Below are 16,903 nucleotides of genomic sequence, written 5' to 3'. Positions count from 1 at the left end.
TACCTATGTAACAAATTCTAAGTATTAATTTTTTGCTTTACATAGTCTGTTATATTTTAAAGAAATTAAACAGCAAGGAAAAAGACTTTCCCTCATATTTACAACTTTTAGTGCTCTTCAGTTTCCCTCTAGCATTGTTTTCCCAAGGAACTTCTTTAACGCTTTTCTTTTCTTCTGCAAGTTAGAATTAGCTGTCATATCCACCCAGGGAATATTTCATTTGAGATTTTGCATTTTTCAGCTCTAGAATTTCTTTTGGTTCTTTTTTGTTTTTCATTTTCCTTCTTTTGTTGGGTGTTTTTCTTTAATTCCTCTATCAAATTTATAATAGTTATTTTAAAGGCCTGGTCTGCTAATTTTACCATCTCTTTTTTGAGTCCGTTTATGTACTGTTTTATATTTGGGGTGTATAGAGTTTAATGAATCTGTGAGTTGCACAGATTTGTAAAATATTTTTCTTCAGAAAGCTTTTCCCACACCTCTTCCTCTTTTGTAGGACTTCAGTTACACATGAGTTAGACCATTTGAACTACTTGATCTACCATGTTTATCAGTCACTGAAGCATGGTTTTACCATAGGATCTTGCAAGTAATTGTTGCATAAGTACTTGCTAAATTATCAAAAATTCTCTACGTGTATAAAATCTAAACATTAGCATTCAACCTTAAAATGTATTTGTACTTTTTATTCATCCCTTTTCAAATATAGTACACTGAATTGATTCAGAAGGGGAAAAAACATGTTTCAGTATTTGAAGGACACGGTAGATGAAGTACTTCATTTTGAATCCCTTCTAGTTTTTCAATAGAAAAAAAGTAGGTGGTGAGGTTGTATGATTTAGTATAATATTTGGGAGCTGGAGTGAGGAGGTTGGGAATGGCTTTTGTGAATTATTAATGTCCTGTAAGTGTAATCCTGGTAATGAGAATTAGATGTAGTTTGGGTGAGACAGGCATGCTTAATTTTGTGCGGCATGGACACAGATAACAGGCAGAGTTGGAGACTAGCTAAATGTGGTTTGTTTTTTTTTTATAAATTTATTTATTTATATTTTATTGGCTGTGTTGGGTCTTTTTTGCTTTACGTGGGCTTTCTTTAGTTGCGGTGAGTGGGGGCTGCTCTTCGTTGTTGTGCATGGGCTCCTCATTGCTGTGGCTTCTCTTGTTGCGGAGCACGGGCTCTAGGCGTGTGGGCTTCAGTAGTTGCAGCACATGGGCTCAATAGTTGCGGCTCATGGGCTCTAAAGCACAGGCTCAATAGTTGTGGCAAACGGGCTTAGTTGCTCCACGGCATGTGGGATCTTCCTAGAGCAGGGATCGAACCCGTGTCCCCTGCATTGGCAGGTGGATTCTTAACCACTGCACTTCCTAGGAAGCCCAAATGTGGGTTTTTAGGTGGGGATAGGGAGAGTGACAAAGCAAGAGCTTTATACAGTATACTCAGGTATACTCATTATACCTGATATATGCAGATAAATACTCTCTAACCGCAGTTGGGACTTTGCTACATGCATGCTCTGCTTAGAATTAGTGTTTTTGTTTGTTTTGTTTTGTTTGTTTTTAAAGAAACTCATTCATAGGGAAGGGAGAATTGGGGGACGCAATCACAGGATAATTTATCAAAATAACAATTATTTTGAGGAAAACAATTTTCATTGGAATACTTACATAGTTTGTAGAAGCCAGAAAGCCAGGAAGGAGCGAAATAAGGAGCTTGCCTTTGTTGATATTGGTATGAGATGGAATAGCTTAACATTGTTGACTTTTGCTTAGAAAGTTAGGCTGCTTAATACATTTGGTGCTGTGCAGGATCTTTACCAGAGAAGTACTTTTAACTGATTTTAGTTTTGTTTAATTCTCATAGTTTTTAGGCAAATTCACACTGTCTTTAGTGTAGTTTTTTCTCTTTATTGTTTTATATCACTTGAACTCCATATTTTTAATTTTTTAAAAATACAAAGCTTAGAATTTTTTTCCTTTCCTCTAAAGAAGTTATAGCTAAGCAAGATAATATGTTGAGAGATTTGAAGTACAAAATGGGCAATTGCAGAACTGTAAGTTCAGATGTAGGATAAACATTAAAAGAAATGAAAATGGTGAGAGATGTGAATTTTATTTGCAATTTTTCATTTGTTTTTTGGCAATAGATGAAATTATATGGTAAAGTTTTGTATTTACTTTTGAGTGTTGCTTTTTTACTTTTCTTCAGAAATTTCTACACCCAGACCATCTTCTCCAAGTGGAATACCTGAAGAAGACAGTGTTTTGTTTAATAAACTGATCTACTTAGGATGTATGAAGGTTTCTTCCCCACGTAATGAAGTGGAGGCTTTACAGGCAATGGCAATTATGAAATCTTCCAGTCAGCACCCCTTTCCTGTTACTCTGTATGTGCCAAATGTTCCGGATGGTTCTGTGAGGTAAGCTCTAATCCTTTTTTACCCCCCCCCCCCGAAACATGTGAAGTTTCTTTGGGTAGTGGTGATGATATTTTATCATAAGTGAGGCCTGGGACTTACTGTGAATTCACTTTTACTCTGTAGACGTGGAAGGTAAACACGTTTCAGTTTAGATTGTATTGCTTATTTGCAAGGGGCATTTGTAAAATTATGCTTAGAATACTATAAATGGAACTAAAACTGTAAAAATACCTGTGATTTGTGTTTCACCTTGTCATGTAACAGTGGTTCAAAAAAACTAGAGTGATCCCTAGATTTTAAGCTCTTTACGTCAGACTGGAAAGAAGCAAAATGGCTTTTTCTCATATGCTTCACTAGGAATAATCTTTAATTCATCTGAACCTTGAATTTCTTTAAATGTAAATCAGATACTGTTATTTTCCTACACTCAGCCCTGCAGTGGCCTCCAGTCACAGTTGTGATTATATTCGATTATATAATCCTTACTGTATCTGGCCCTGATGATCTACTTTGACCTGATCTTCTACTGCCCCTTCCCTGCCTCCTTTGCTGTCTCAGTCCTTTCACTACGTTTACTTCATTCATTCATTCACTTCATTCATTTGCTACATTACAGTCATAGTAGCCTCTTTTCTCTTTCTCAAAGGCAGTTGTGAATTCTGCCTCACAGCCGATCAGTCGGGATTCCTGCCTCAGGGCTTTTGTCTTTACTTTGCCTAAACAAGCTTTCCTTGGTTTTCCAGTGGCTTTTTCACTTCTCTCCAATTGCACCTTAAGAAACCTTTTATGAAAAGAAGCCTCCTTTTTCCCCCATTTTTTGAATAGGCTTTATTTTTTAGAGCGGCATTGGGTTCACAGCAAAATTGAGCAGAAAGTACAGAGATTGCCCATATCCGAGAGGTGCATGCCCCATCTCCCCCAAACACACATTTCCCTCACCATCAGCATCCTCTTCCATGTGGTACATTTGTTACAACTGATGAACTTACATTGACATAATAATTTTCCAAAGCCCATAGTTTACATTATTGTTCGCTCTCGGTGTTGTATATTCTGTGGGTTTGGACGAATATATAATGACATGTATCCACCACTACAGTATCATACAGAGTACTTTCACTGCCCTAAAAATCCTGGCTTCTGCCTATTCATCTGTCCCTACCCCCAACTCCAGCAACCACTGATCTTTTTACTGTCTCCGTAGTTTTGCCTTTTCCAGTATGTTATATAGTTGGAATCATGTAATAAGTAGCCTTTTCCGATTGGCTTCTTTTACCTGATAATAGGCATTTAAGGTTCCTGCATGTCTTGTTGTGGCTTGATAGCTCATTCCTTTTTAGTGCTGAATAATGTGCTGTTGTCTGGGTTACCACAGTTGATTTATCCATTTGCCTATGGAAAGGTGTCTTGATTGCATCCAAGTTTTGGCAACTGTGAATAAAGCTTCTGTAGACAACTGTGTGCAGGGTTTTGAGTAGACATAAATTTTGAACTCATTTGAATAAATACCAGGGAGTGTAATTGCTAAATCATATAGTATGAGTATATTTAGTCTTTTAAGAAACTGCCACACTGTCAAAAGAAGCCTCCTTTGATCATATCATAAGTATCCCTCTTTCTTTTTCCTGGGCCTTTTTTTTACTTTGTAGAAATTTTCTTTGACTTGATATTATATATTTATCTGTTTGTTTGTTTATTGTCTATCTTCTTCACTAGAATGTAAGTTCCATGGGAGGAGGTTATTGGTATTTTTTCCTGCTACAGCTTTAGTGTCTAGAGCAGTATCTGGTCCATAGCAGGTTTTAGTAAATGTTTGCTGAATGAACAAATAAATGAACCAAGTCTAGGAAATTAGGTTGAATGTGTCTTGAACCTATAGTATTCCCTGAAGGCTGATTTAATATTTTTCAAACCCTTTCTGATTTGCCTCATTCTCTGAAGTTTAGAATGTGAGTAAAGTTCTAAGTACCAAAATAGCAGTATAAGTTTGTAAGGTTCTGGTAAAAATGCTTTGAATTTTTTAGGAAAGGGGTTTGTAGATATATTGTTTGTATGATATCTCTTAAAAATATCAAAATGCCTTTTACTGTTGTTTGTTGAGTTTCAAAGTGCCAAACATGCCTAAACAAAGACTTAGTGTTTTGCTTTGTCTCTCTATTCCTAGTCCCCCTCAGTTTCACAGTTTGAGATCCTGAGGTGGTCTTGAGGTTTTGGATCAATCTAGGACTTAGGATTTGTAGAGGGAAAGTCAGAGAAATATTTGCTCTTAAATTCCACAAACTCCTCTTAAATTTCATTGTTCATCTTTGGAATCACTCTGACCTTTTAGGGTAAGAGAGGCCTTGATTGAACAATGAATAACCTGGGACTTGGGTAAACTTACCGGTGCTGCTTTAAATAGAAATAAACTCTCCAGGGATGGTTTGTGCTGTTTTTTACTGGCATTCTTTTGCCATAACAAAACAAAGCCAGCATTTAGGGATGGGTGACATCGATTTTACCAGGCAGTGTATACTTTGAAAGTAAACTGGACCATAGGACACAAAAATGAAGTAATTGTGAAAAGAAGGGTGAAGAATTTGTGTCTGTTTGTGTGTGTGTATAGTAAAAATATGAAGATGATTTGTTTTCTTGCTTTATTAATGCCACTTTTTTGTGATTTTAAGATAATTATGTTTGTATGTTATTGGCATAGTAAAACTGTTTGCCTTTGTTCTTTGATAGTTAATATTTTGTCTCATTTTTCATCATTGTTCTGCAGAATCATAGACCAATCCAACAATATGGAGATAGCATCTTTTCCAATTTATAAGGTGTTATTCTGTGTACGTGGACATGGTGGGACAACAGAGAGCAATTGCTTTGCATTTACAGAGAGTTCCCATGGTTCAGAAGAATTCCAGATACATGTTTTCTCCTGTGAAATTAAAGAGGCAGTAAGTATAATACATTGTAGCAATTTGCTATTGAGATGAATTAGGGTAATATTTTTGAACTCTAATTTCACTGTCATATAATTTAGTGTGTATGACCATATACCATATTACATAAATTTGGAGTATCTTTCTAAAGAGAATGTGAAAAAATATTTGTAATGGCATTGAACTGAATATGGAAAGCTAAATCTGATAACTCTGTGCACTGAAGTGGTACTTTCAGCTTAACAGATGTAATAGAAAAAAAATCCCACTTGATGAGCTGTCCAACCCTCCATGGTACATGTAAGTGCTCAGGCTTAAAAAGGAAGAATGTATTTGCCCCCCCTTTTTTTTGTTTTGCCCAAGTTGGTAGGTCTATGTGACTTTAAAAAATGTCTATAACAATATGTGTTTCTCTGCTGGGTCTTTCACTTAGATATTGCACTAAGATTGTTTCATAGATCTCTGTGGTTTTCACTGGTAATCATTTACTATATGCATTCATTCAGAGGCTGTCTTTTACTCTATAGAACTGGTTTTAATTATAAATACAAGTACTTCCATACAGCGAGGGTGTCAACTTATAGTCCTTTGAAGATGCCAGTGAGTTCCTCTTACCAATTATTAAGTGGTAGTTTATTCTTAGAATCAAATGGCTGTTACATACATGGGGAAATTGCCTTCTTTTCTCTGTCTATTGAATTCTCCCCCAATTAAAAATTAGTTGCGCTTTTAGAACTTTAGTACTTGTAAACCATCTGAAAGGCATTCATAAATGGGTATGGGTGGGCAAGGTCTCCAGTGTGTTTGCTTTTGGAAATATAAATTGTCAGCAAGAAATGCTGACAGCAGCAGTTATTCTATTTTCTCTTTTCCATGGAACATAAGTAAACCATTGTATTAACAGGAGTTCTGAGAGTTTATTTCTGGCCACAACATAAGAATTCATAGAAATGTAGATTTCTGTTTGTCTGATACTAAGCAGGAGGGGGTATGTCAGTTGTTATGCCCTGGTGATGAATTTTATTTCTACTGAATTGAACATGTACAGACATAGAAGTTCTCTGTCAGAACCATGCCTGTGTAAGAAGTTCGAATTTGTTTTTTGTTTTTTTTTATATTGTTCTGAATCTATTTCATCTCATAAAGCAATACATATACATATACATATATTGACTGCTTGGCTAAGTGTGTGATTGATAGATAGGAGAGTGAATGAGTACAAGTGTGCCTGGCACACAGGAGGCAGTGAATATAAATATGTTGAAAGAGTGTGTGTGTGTGTTTGTGAACAGGGGGTCTGTTTCTGATCCTTACAACTCCACTACAGAGGTGGGGAAGCAGATGGTAGAGTCCTGGCATTTCATGTTGGCAACCATCATTTAACACACCTGTGTGGATTCTGGATGATTGGTGCTCAACAGTAAGAAAATGAACTTTGAAGAATTGGAGAATCTGCTGCTTGGAGAGGCAGGAACACTGCTGCAGAAGGAAATTGAAAGGCACCTGGTTGCAAGCATTTTTCATAACTGTGATGGTATGAAACTCTTTTTGGATTATAGCATCCACTTGTTTATGGGGGGGCAATATTTGTCATTTTTGAGAGCTTTAACAGTGAGTAAGCGGTGGATAAAACTGTGGGGGCATTCTCAGCCTGACCATTTTGGATATAGTATTAAATAGTATTAATTGTATTTCTAGAGAGAATATTTGGTAATGTAGATTGTGAGAAAGTGATGTCCATGTATTATTTAATTTTTTCGAGTCAGTTTTTCAAAGTGTTGCATTCTGGGACATTGGTGGTAAAATTCGTTCTTTGAAGGATAAACAATTGTCATTCATTCAACTTTATTATGAGAAATCATTTCTAAATGAAAAATAACCGAGTGTAAATATAGGGATTATGCCAGACACTGTGCTAAGCATTTACTTGATACTCAAGACATCTGCATAACATAGATGGTATTTATTTAGACTAGTGATCTTATGCTCCTCTTTGCCTGGAACAGTCCTAGTTTATGCCTGTTGTCCAAGTATGTTATTAAAGCACTCCATTTTATTCTTGAAAATGTTGTGGTTTGGCTGATAAATGGTATGGTTATCCTTTCCTTATCCCAAGGCTAAGAGAATAGATGATAAAGCTGGTTTCCAAAGAAAGTTTATGACTCTGAAGACCCATGTAATTTTCAGTAACAACTTTCCTGTTGCTTTATTATAAAAAGTGAATATGGATTTTTACCTTTCAATGATGCTTTATAAAGGGATTTCTTGGTCATATAGCTTGCATTCCAGCAACTTTTGTGTTTTACTCATGCCTTTTATAGAAGATGTCTGACATGTTACTCTCTCCCCTCAAAAATAATTACTCGTGTTTTTGTTGCACTTACTGGTTGTCTAGTTACCTGGTTCTCAGAAGTTTCTTGTTCTATGGTAAAGGGACAACGTTAGTCCTTAGTATTTGGGTCCCTCTTAATGGGCACAGACAATTGGCAAAGATAGCTCAGGAGCCGATGACAGACATTCTTATTGCTTAAATAATGTACCATGCAGCAGTGTCGCTAATTCGTTTTTCGTTGTTTGCAGTGTCCCTGGATGAAATTTGACGAAGTTTGCAGTTAAAGGCAAGAAGACATCTTCTCAAGAGGGGGTAGCAGCATGGCTGCCACTACCAGTTGTAACTGTGATGTGCTCTTATTTCACCATAAAATCACACAAGCAGCAGACACCAGTGGTAGAGGGGAAGCCCAGTGAGGGTGATAGCCTTGTTGGACCTGTGACACAAGGATTAGGGGTTCCCACAGAAGGGTTAGGACACATTTGACTTATTACCCTGGATATTCTTCTGTGGGACTCTGCTGGAGTGGATCTCAATTATCTATGGCAAAAGATTTGAGGAATCCAGCCAGAAGTATCTTGATGCTGATGCTCTTTGTACAGGGAGAATGGTGTGCTAGACTTCTGCTGAAGAATTGCAGACAAAGCAGATGATCAGAAAGCATAGTGAAAAAAGCCAAAGAGGCACCTATTCTTGCTGCATCTTTATGGATATATTATACAAAACTGTTCTTCAAGATGCGTTAAAAGGCTTAGTTGACTCTCTTGAAGAGTTTATTTCTACTAGTCAGTGTAACCATTTTCTTTGAGACATATTTTGCTGTTTTTATGTTATACTTACCATTGCTAACAGTTCTCAGTGTTGTATTTTAGAAGCAGATTGTTACCATCTGGTGTTAAAGGTATTTCATGATAAATACCAAGGGTATCATTAGGGGGATCTTTATTTTTAATGCACTGGTTTTTCTTAGGGTTGCTGATACACCACTATATACAAGAAAACCTAATTCCTTGTATGGGAAAATATTATTTCTAAGCATATATTTATTGAGATGGAACTTTAGCAAAATGCCCTATTTTGGAAATTAATTTGGAAGTCATATTGTTAGTGTTTTTCTCAAATAAATTGATTTTTGTAATTAAAAAAATTCTTGTATGATTGCCTGTTATTTTAGCTCCTTTGAGCTAGTTGTTTTTAAAATTTTACACATATCTTTCTGGGCATCTTTTATAGGCTATCTTTTCTACGTTTATTTTTTTGGGTGAACCTTCTCCTGGTGTATGTTTTTAAATGAGTTGATTCTCTTTCACCAACATTAGTGAGAAGGCTTTATCTTAGACGAATTGGCTATGTTATTTAAGTAAATATTTTGTTTAATAGCATTTTCTTGGACTGTTAATGTGTAATACATATTTGAGAATTTGGAAAATACTGAAATACAAAAGAAAATCAAAGTTACTCAGAATTCCACCAGAGTTAAGATTTTGGTTTATCTCCTTTCCACATATCTACATGTGCCCTCCTCCCCACCTCTTCAAAAACAACAACAACAATCCCAAGAGATAGTTTTGTGTTTAACTGGTGCTCTCTGTAGGTACTTCCTTCTGGGGAAAAATTGTACCATATTATTTGTCAATAAACCTTTTGACTTCTGCAAAGAAAATGCCTATTCTAGATTATTGTGTGTGTGTGCGCGCGCACGTGTGTATTTAATCGTGTGATGCATATAGAAGTGTTTTCCATGGCATTATGTTTTAAATTTTCTTTTCATGATGAATTTGGTTGCCCAGTCTGTTCCAATAACTATAGACGTTGATGATCGTTGTTTTTGAAGCTATTCTACCTTACCAATTCTTGGATCATCATTCCAGCTTATTCACAGACTCTGGAAGTCACACATGATTTTAACCTAGTTGGAAATAGCAACTTCTAAGACATGGGTGGTCATGATTAAATGCAGTGTGATTGCTGTTTATTTACTGGTGTGTCCTTCCTCCAAAAAGAAAGAAAGGTGTAGTCTGATTTTTCGCCCCATCCTCCACTACCGCTTTGGCTCAGTCCCATATACTTAACCTTTTTAAAAAGAAATTCCTGAGCCTTGCCCATCTACTTTAGAATTTGCCAAGTTCTTTGACTTTTTTTGGTGTGGCCTGATGTGGCAGGCTTGCTGAGAGCTCTGATACAAAGAAAATGAAATAGAATATAGGAGAGGAGAAAAAATAATAAAGTATGGTTGGGTTTGACTCTACTGATGTATAAAAATTAAGTACAGGTATTCAGTTTTCACATATGTTTTCTTAATATGCTCAAAAATGTTTTCTTAAAAATATGTAAAATGTAAATAAGAGACTTCACATTTTGTTTGGCACTAGGAAGTGGGGAATACTCAAAGAACTGCAAATAGTTTAAAGTCCCTGTTTACACTTTACCTTGTAGGCGTGATCTTCAGTGACTTATTTCTAGCATGTTCTTTGATTCTCTTTTCTTCTGTAACATTTAAATTATTGAGCTAAGTCAAATAAGGGTCCAGTTGAGGCTGAACACATCTGCTTTTGCCCTACCTAATGATTCCTTCCCATTCACCTCAAGCACATTCAGCTTACCTGTGCTGAAATGTAAGTTCCATGTTAACTGCTGTATTGTACCTAAAATAATACTTAGTACACAGAAGGCACTCAAAATATATCATTGTCTTGACTGTATGATTTGAGGTCTGTAGTTTTTATTGATATTAATCCTTTGCCGCTTTATTGTTTTTACTCATTTATATACAATTATAATGAGATGACACATTAACATAGTAAAAATTTTATAAGCACTGTGATACAAATGTGATGCTGTTGCTAAAGTTGAACTTTAGGCTGGCAGGCAGCATTCTTATACAGTTAAAGTATATAAGTCAGTTATTTAGAAAACTTGATTTGGCACTGGAAAGGCAGTTGAGGGTAATCATTTATTACTAGATGTAGGTGTGGCCATTGAAAGTTTTGAGTGTGATAGAGTGTGTGTGTATGAGAAAAGGTAGAATATATGAATATAACAAAAATAGTTGAGGAAAGACCTCCATACTTTAAGAAATTCTGTTAATAAGAATGCTCTTATTTCAAGCAAATTATAAAATATTATAATCCTACACTAATACAGAGAATAATTTGATTTCACCTTATCTAAAGTGCAGGATTTGTTAACATTCAGAAAAATTTCTTTACTAGTACCTCCCTATGTGAGATTTTGAAAATATGATCTTTGTTTAAACCCTTCTTATTTCATCTTGTTTTCATTTGTTCAACTCGTGGGTGGCCTGAGAGAGATGGAGGGTCTTTTGTGCTTCAAATAAACAAGTTTGAGATGGTATGATGCTTCTTTTGGAACCAAGTAAGATAATAACTTCTGGAAGATTGAGGGCTTTAGAGTAACCCTCCACTTCAGGGGAGGGAGTATAAGCCATTCATATGTGTGTGTGTGTGTGTGTGTGTGTGTGTGTGTGTGTGTGTGTGTGTACAAAGTCACCAGGGTGGCTTAATAGTAGTAAATTAGATAAGAACATTTCATGATTCATTCATTCCATGACATGTTTATACAACAACAACATTGAGTAAGAACACTGGAAGCTTTTAAAATCATGTTACCATGTTTTCTTTTTGCAAAAGCCGGGATTTGGATTTATTCTATGCCTCAGGATCTAGCCCTTTGAAGCTGAGGGAAGTGAAAAGAGAATTTGACAGCTTGGGCTAAAACCTTGTTTGTGTGTGTTTATTGGGAAGATTTAGAGGCCAGCATCATTCTAGTAATTATCTTAGGATTCATTCATTGCAATATAGTATATTATGAGTCTTAGAAGCATCTGTAAATACATACAGCTTCTTTTGTGACTTTAAATTAAACATTGTTATTATGGTATTTAAATGCCAGATTGAAAGACGCAAATTACAGTTGACCCTTGAACAGTGCGCTGGGGTTGGGGGTTGGGGTGTGTTGGGGGTGTTGACCCCTCAGCACAGTCAAAAATTCATGTATAATTTATAGTTGACCCTCGATATTAGCAGTTCATCCTTATCCACTGTTCCACAGCTGCCAGTTTAACCAACCAGGGCTTGTATAGTACTATGGTATTTACTATTGAAAAAAATCTGTGTATAAGTGGACCCGTGCAGTTTAAACCTATATTGTTCAGGGGTTAACTGTGTCTGTGAATGTGTGTGTATATATGCGTGTGCATATATACTATAGCTATATCTCTCTATATATATCCATATATAGTATGCTACATATATACACACACACACTGTGTTACAAACTATATATATATGCTTAGACTATATCTACTTTATCTGCTAAAGAGCACCGTGATCATGGGACGTTATAGATTCAAGAATTAGGAGAGAAGGTTATCACAACGCAGTTAAAATCTTTGTCTAATATTGTTTGCATTTTTATTCTTTTAGGTAAGCAGAATTTTATATAGTTTCTGTACAGCTTTCAAGCGTTCTTCTAGACAAGTACCTGATGTTAAGGACTCAGCTGTTCCTACCCCCGACAGTGATGTGTTTACCTTCAGTGTCTCCTTGGAGGTAAAAGAAGATGATGGAAAAGGAAACTTTAGGTGAGGTTGTGTGGCAAGATTAAAAATGGTTATTGTATCTGAAATACAATATTGGCTAATTTAAAGTTTCCAGAAACTATACAAAATTGGTGTAAAGCTTTAGGATGGTAAAGAAACATTTCACTGCTGATTGCATGGTTCACTCTTGTCATGCTTTTCAGATGTTTTATGTAAATTATTCTCTTAATATTTTAAAATACTGATACTTATTATAGGACATTTAGTACAATAATTAGGATAAAAAGCTGTGGTCTTGTCAGCCACAGTCACTTTTAATATTTGATTTCTGGGGTGTATTTTTGTATAGTTGTACATAAATATATTTTTTCTTTTGACTTCATTGTATAAGAATTTTTCCATTAAAACATTCTTAAAATCGTTTTTAATGGTTACAGGTAGTATATTGTGTGCTTTGACCATCATTTAATTAACCATTTCCTTCTGCTGTATGTATGGAATGTTTTTCTTTTGTTCAAAAATAGGCAGATGATAGGAAACAGTTATACTCTTTAGTGATCATCTATGTGCTTCACATTGCTTCTATTTCTAACAATAATTGTTAGGTTGGTATTTTTTCTGTTTTTTTATAGATATAGAAATTGAATCATAGGTCAAATGAGTTGCTGAAGGTATTTTTCCTTTTCAGATAAAACAACCTATATTTTAGACAGTTATCATTTTAATGAACTAATTCTTGAGAATTGTCAGTCTGGCCTAAGCTAGACTTTAACTTGCCCTGATCTGTACCTCTTTGTTCATCTTTTATTTATATTTACTTGGATTTGCCACAGTTATTTCAAATTCTAAATGTTTAAAAGTAAGCTCTTCTTACTTGTTTTGCCTTGGGTTTCACTGTGTTAAAGACATTCATACAACCAGCTAAACCAGAAATGTGACTGTCTTAAAAGTAATTCAATAAACCATGTGCCTAAATTTGTTAAAATTTAAAAACTAAAATTTGAAATGATGTCATTTTAAAAAGTTTTGTTTTTGTTTTTTTTAACCTCGGTTAGGGATAACATATTAGGCTCTTGTAAACCCAGTTTAAAAATTAATAGCAACTCTGTTTTGCTGACCATAGTTTGTCGTTACTCTGTGGCAAGATGAGAGTTTAGGATATCTTAAGAATAAGGGTGTTGTTGCTTAAATAGTTTGTTGTCTCATTCTAAACATGAAATAGATTATCTTCTTTATTGTTTTTAATTATTGATGATTCCTGTTCTTTTTGCATATTTCAGCCCTGTGCCTAAGGATAGAGATAAATTTTATTTCAAATTAAAACAAGGAATAGAGAAGAAGGTTGTGATTACAGTGCAGCAGCTTTCTAACAAAGAATTAGCTATTGAAAGGTAAGCAGCTTGCTCCTAAATGCTACCAAAAACTTGTATTGACACTGTTACTGTTTCAAGATTCATGCTATTGAATCGCAGCTGTATTACTTACTGTGGCTTTTCACCGTGCTTCAGTTTCTCCATTTAAAAATGAGAATGAAAATCATGCTTTCCCCACTTAAATAAGTTAGATGTAACTGGTTCATTGAAAATATCAATTGATGGGGGAAATAAGCATGAAGTGGCTTTATTTTTTCAGTAATAACTGCTTCAACCCTATTTGGGCTTTTTCCTGCTCTCCCTTATTTACATGTAGGACAAATACCTTAATTTTTCAATCATTTCTGATTATTAAAAAGTCTATTTAGTTACTGAGATATCAGAAATTTTGAGATATGTTTTTAAAATATGTAAACACACATGTGCTATATATACATGTGTCTGCACGCGTTTATATATTTACGTCTATATTTAAGTTTTTTGTTAGCAGTAGACATAGCAATGTTTTGATCTTTTTATTTGGAAGTAATTTCAAACTTAAGAATTAAAAAAAAAAAAAAACTAGTTCAGAGAACACCTGCATACTCTTTACTCAGAATCACCTATTGATAACATTTTACCGCGTTTGCTTTGCACCCACTTTCTCAATCTTTCTGTCTCTGTCTCTCTGTCTCTCTCTCGCTCCCTCCCTCCACATCCATGCATGCACAGACGTGAAATGCATGTGCTTGCGGTTGTTTTTCTGAACAGTTTAAGAGTAAGTTATGTACATCATTGGTGTTTTATCTTTATCTACTTCCTTAGGAAATGTATATTTCCTAAAAATAGGGGTAAGGATATCTCTTATATAACCACATTATATGCATCAACTTCAGCAACTTTAGCTTTCACATTTTTAAAAATTAATTTTTATTGGAGTATAGTTGCTTTACAATGTTGTGCTAGTTTCTGCTATACAGCAAAGTGAATCAGTTATATGTGTGTATATATATATATATCCCCTCTTTTGTAGATTTCCTTCCCATTTAGGTCACCACAGAGCGTTGAGTAGAGTTCCCTATGCTATACAGTAGGTTCTAATTAGTTATCTATTTTATACATAGTTGTGTGTATATGTCAATCCCTATCTCCCAATTCATCCCATCCCCCCATCCCCCCTTGGTATCCGTAAGTTTGTTCTCTATATCTGTGTCTCTATTTCTGCTTTGAAGATAAGTTCATCTGTATGTATCATTTTTCTAGATTCCACATATAAGTGATACTATATGATATTTATTTTTCTCTTTCTGACTTACCTCACTCTGTATGACAGTCTCTAGGTCTATCCACATCTCTGCAAATGGCACTATTTTGTTCCTTTGTATGGCTGAGCAATATTCCATTGTATATATGTACCACATCTTCTTTATCCATTCATCTGTTGATGGACATTTAGGTTGCTTCCAGGTCCTGGCTATTGTAAATAGTGCTGCAATGAACATTATGGTACATGTTTCTTTTGGGATTATGGTTTTCTCAGGGTATATGCCCAGGAGTGGGATTGCTGGGTCATATGGTAGTTCTATGTTTAGTTTTTTAAGGAACCTCCATACTGTTCTCCGTAGTGGCTGTATCAATTTACATTCCCACCAACAGTGCAGGAGGGTTCCCTTTTCTCCACACCCTCACCAGCATTTACTGTTTGTAGATTTTTTTTGATGATGGCCATTCTGACCAGTGTAAGGTGATACCTCATTGTAGTATTAATTAATTAATTTATTTATTTTATTTTATTTTTTGGCTGTGTCAGGTCTTAGTTGCAACACACGGGCTCTTTGTTGTGGCGCATGGGCTTCTCTCTAGTTGTGGTGCATGGGCTCCAGAGCGTGTGGGCTCTAGTTTGTGGCATGTGGGCTCTCTAGTTGATGTGTGTGGGCTTAGCAGTTGTGGCGTGCAGGCTTAGTTGCCCCACGGCATGTGGGATTTTAGTTCCCCAACCAGGGATCGCACCCGCATTCCCTGCATTGGAAGGCGGATTCTTAACTGCTGGATCACCAGGGAAGTCCCCTCATTGTGGTTTTGATTTGCATTTTTCTAATAATTAGTGATGTTGAGCATCTATTCATGTGTTTGTTGGCCATCTCATACAATACTTTTAATCTAATCTACAATTTGTCTCTAATTTTGTCAGTTAACCCAGTAACATCCTTTCCCTTCATCCAGTTTGGGATTTACATTACAGGCAGAAATTGCATTTAGCTGCCATGTCTTTAGATTTCTTTAGTTTGGAAATCTTTCCACAGTCTTTCTCTCTCTCTTTTACAGCAGGACATTTTTGAAGAATATATCCCTTTCCCTTCTTTTTAATATAATATTACTCAGTTTGGGTTTATCTAATATTTCCTCATGATTAGATTCAGATAGTTTATTGCTGCATAGGTGATGTTCTCTCACAGTGTAGTATCACATTTGGAGGTGCTTGATAAACATCTGTCCCTTTTTGGTGATGTCAGATTTGATTATCAGTCAGGATGTCTGGTGTCTCCACTGAAATTCCTTATTTTTTTCCTCCCTTGCAGCTAACAAGCAGTTTATGGGGAGACCCATGACAATACCTTGCTTCTCATCAAAATTTCCTCCTTGGTTTAGCTTTCATTTATAATTCTTGTCTGACCCAGTCTTTATTATGATGAATGCAAAATGGTAATTTTCCATCTTCTGCATTTTCTCTAGTCAGCCCTCGACATTTCTACCGTAAGCCAGAGCTCTCTTCTCTTCCATTTATTACTCTCTCTGTTATTGGTATTGTCTCTTGAATTCCCTCCTCCCCTGAAATAGTTTGTAAATTCACTACAGTGCTTAATTGTCCTAGAATTTGCCAGTGAAACCCTATGTCCTTATGAAATGCCCCCAGCACTTCCATAACAAAAGGCAGCTCTCCATTAACCAGTTTGTAGTAACACAGGCAAAGCTGTATTAGGTGTTGACTTGAGTAATTTAACTTTTAATAAATATTAGTTAAAAATATTGGAGTTTTATGATTAAATGATACATTATGCCTCTACTATAGAGGTATATACTATACTTGTATATAAGTCTTACCTTTTCCCAGTGAGAAGCTCCAAGTTAGATTAACTTGAATATAGAAACCTTGGAGAATATAGGTGAAATAGTCAAATGTGTAATATGTTTTCTTAAGTATTTACACATACATTTAAAATGTTACACATAATAATATCTTAGAAATGTTGCTTTTTGCCTCTCTCATGTTCATAAGACAACTTTATTCAGACTCTCCTCAATAATCTTTGACATCA

The 16,903-nt window shown here is 35.5% G+C and overlaps 1 protein-coding gene across 4 annotated transcripts in view; it reads left to right on the top strand.

Annotated features, from left to right (window-relative positions):
* The window catches only part of RABGAP1L (RAB GTPase activating protein 1 like), a 665,842-nt gene that overhangs the window by 64,991 nt on the left and 583,948 nt on the right, over positions 1 to 16,903 (top strand). For all 4 annotated transcript variants that reach the window (XM_057728667.1, XM_057728668.1, XM_057728669.1 and 1 more), the window contains exons 4-7: positions 2,210 to 2,420; positions 5,182 to 5,356; positions 12,119 to 12,276; positions 13,515 to 13,625. In XM_057728667.1, coding sequence (XP_057584650.1) covers positions 2,210 to 2,420; positions 5,182 to 5,356; positions 12,119 to 12,276; positions 13,515 to 13,625 — 655 coding nt within the window. The remainder of the gene's footprint in view (positions 1 to 2,209; positions 2,421 to 5,181; positions 5,357 to 12,118; positions 12,277 to 13,514; positions 13,626 to 16,903) is intronic.

Source organism: Hippopotamus amphibius, chromosome 3 (assembly GCF_030028045.1).
Source record: "Hippopotamus amphibius kiboko isolate mHipAmp2 chromosome 3, mHipAmp2.hap2, whole genome shotgun sequence".
Classification (NCBI taxonomy): Eukaryota; Metazoa; Chordata; class Mammalia; order Artiodactyla; family Hippopotamidae; genus Hippopotamus; species Hippopotamus amphibius.
This window is presented reverse-complemented; position numbering and strand designations above follow the sequence as displayed.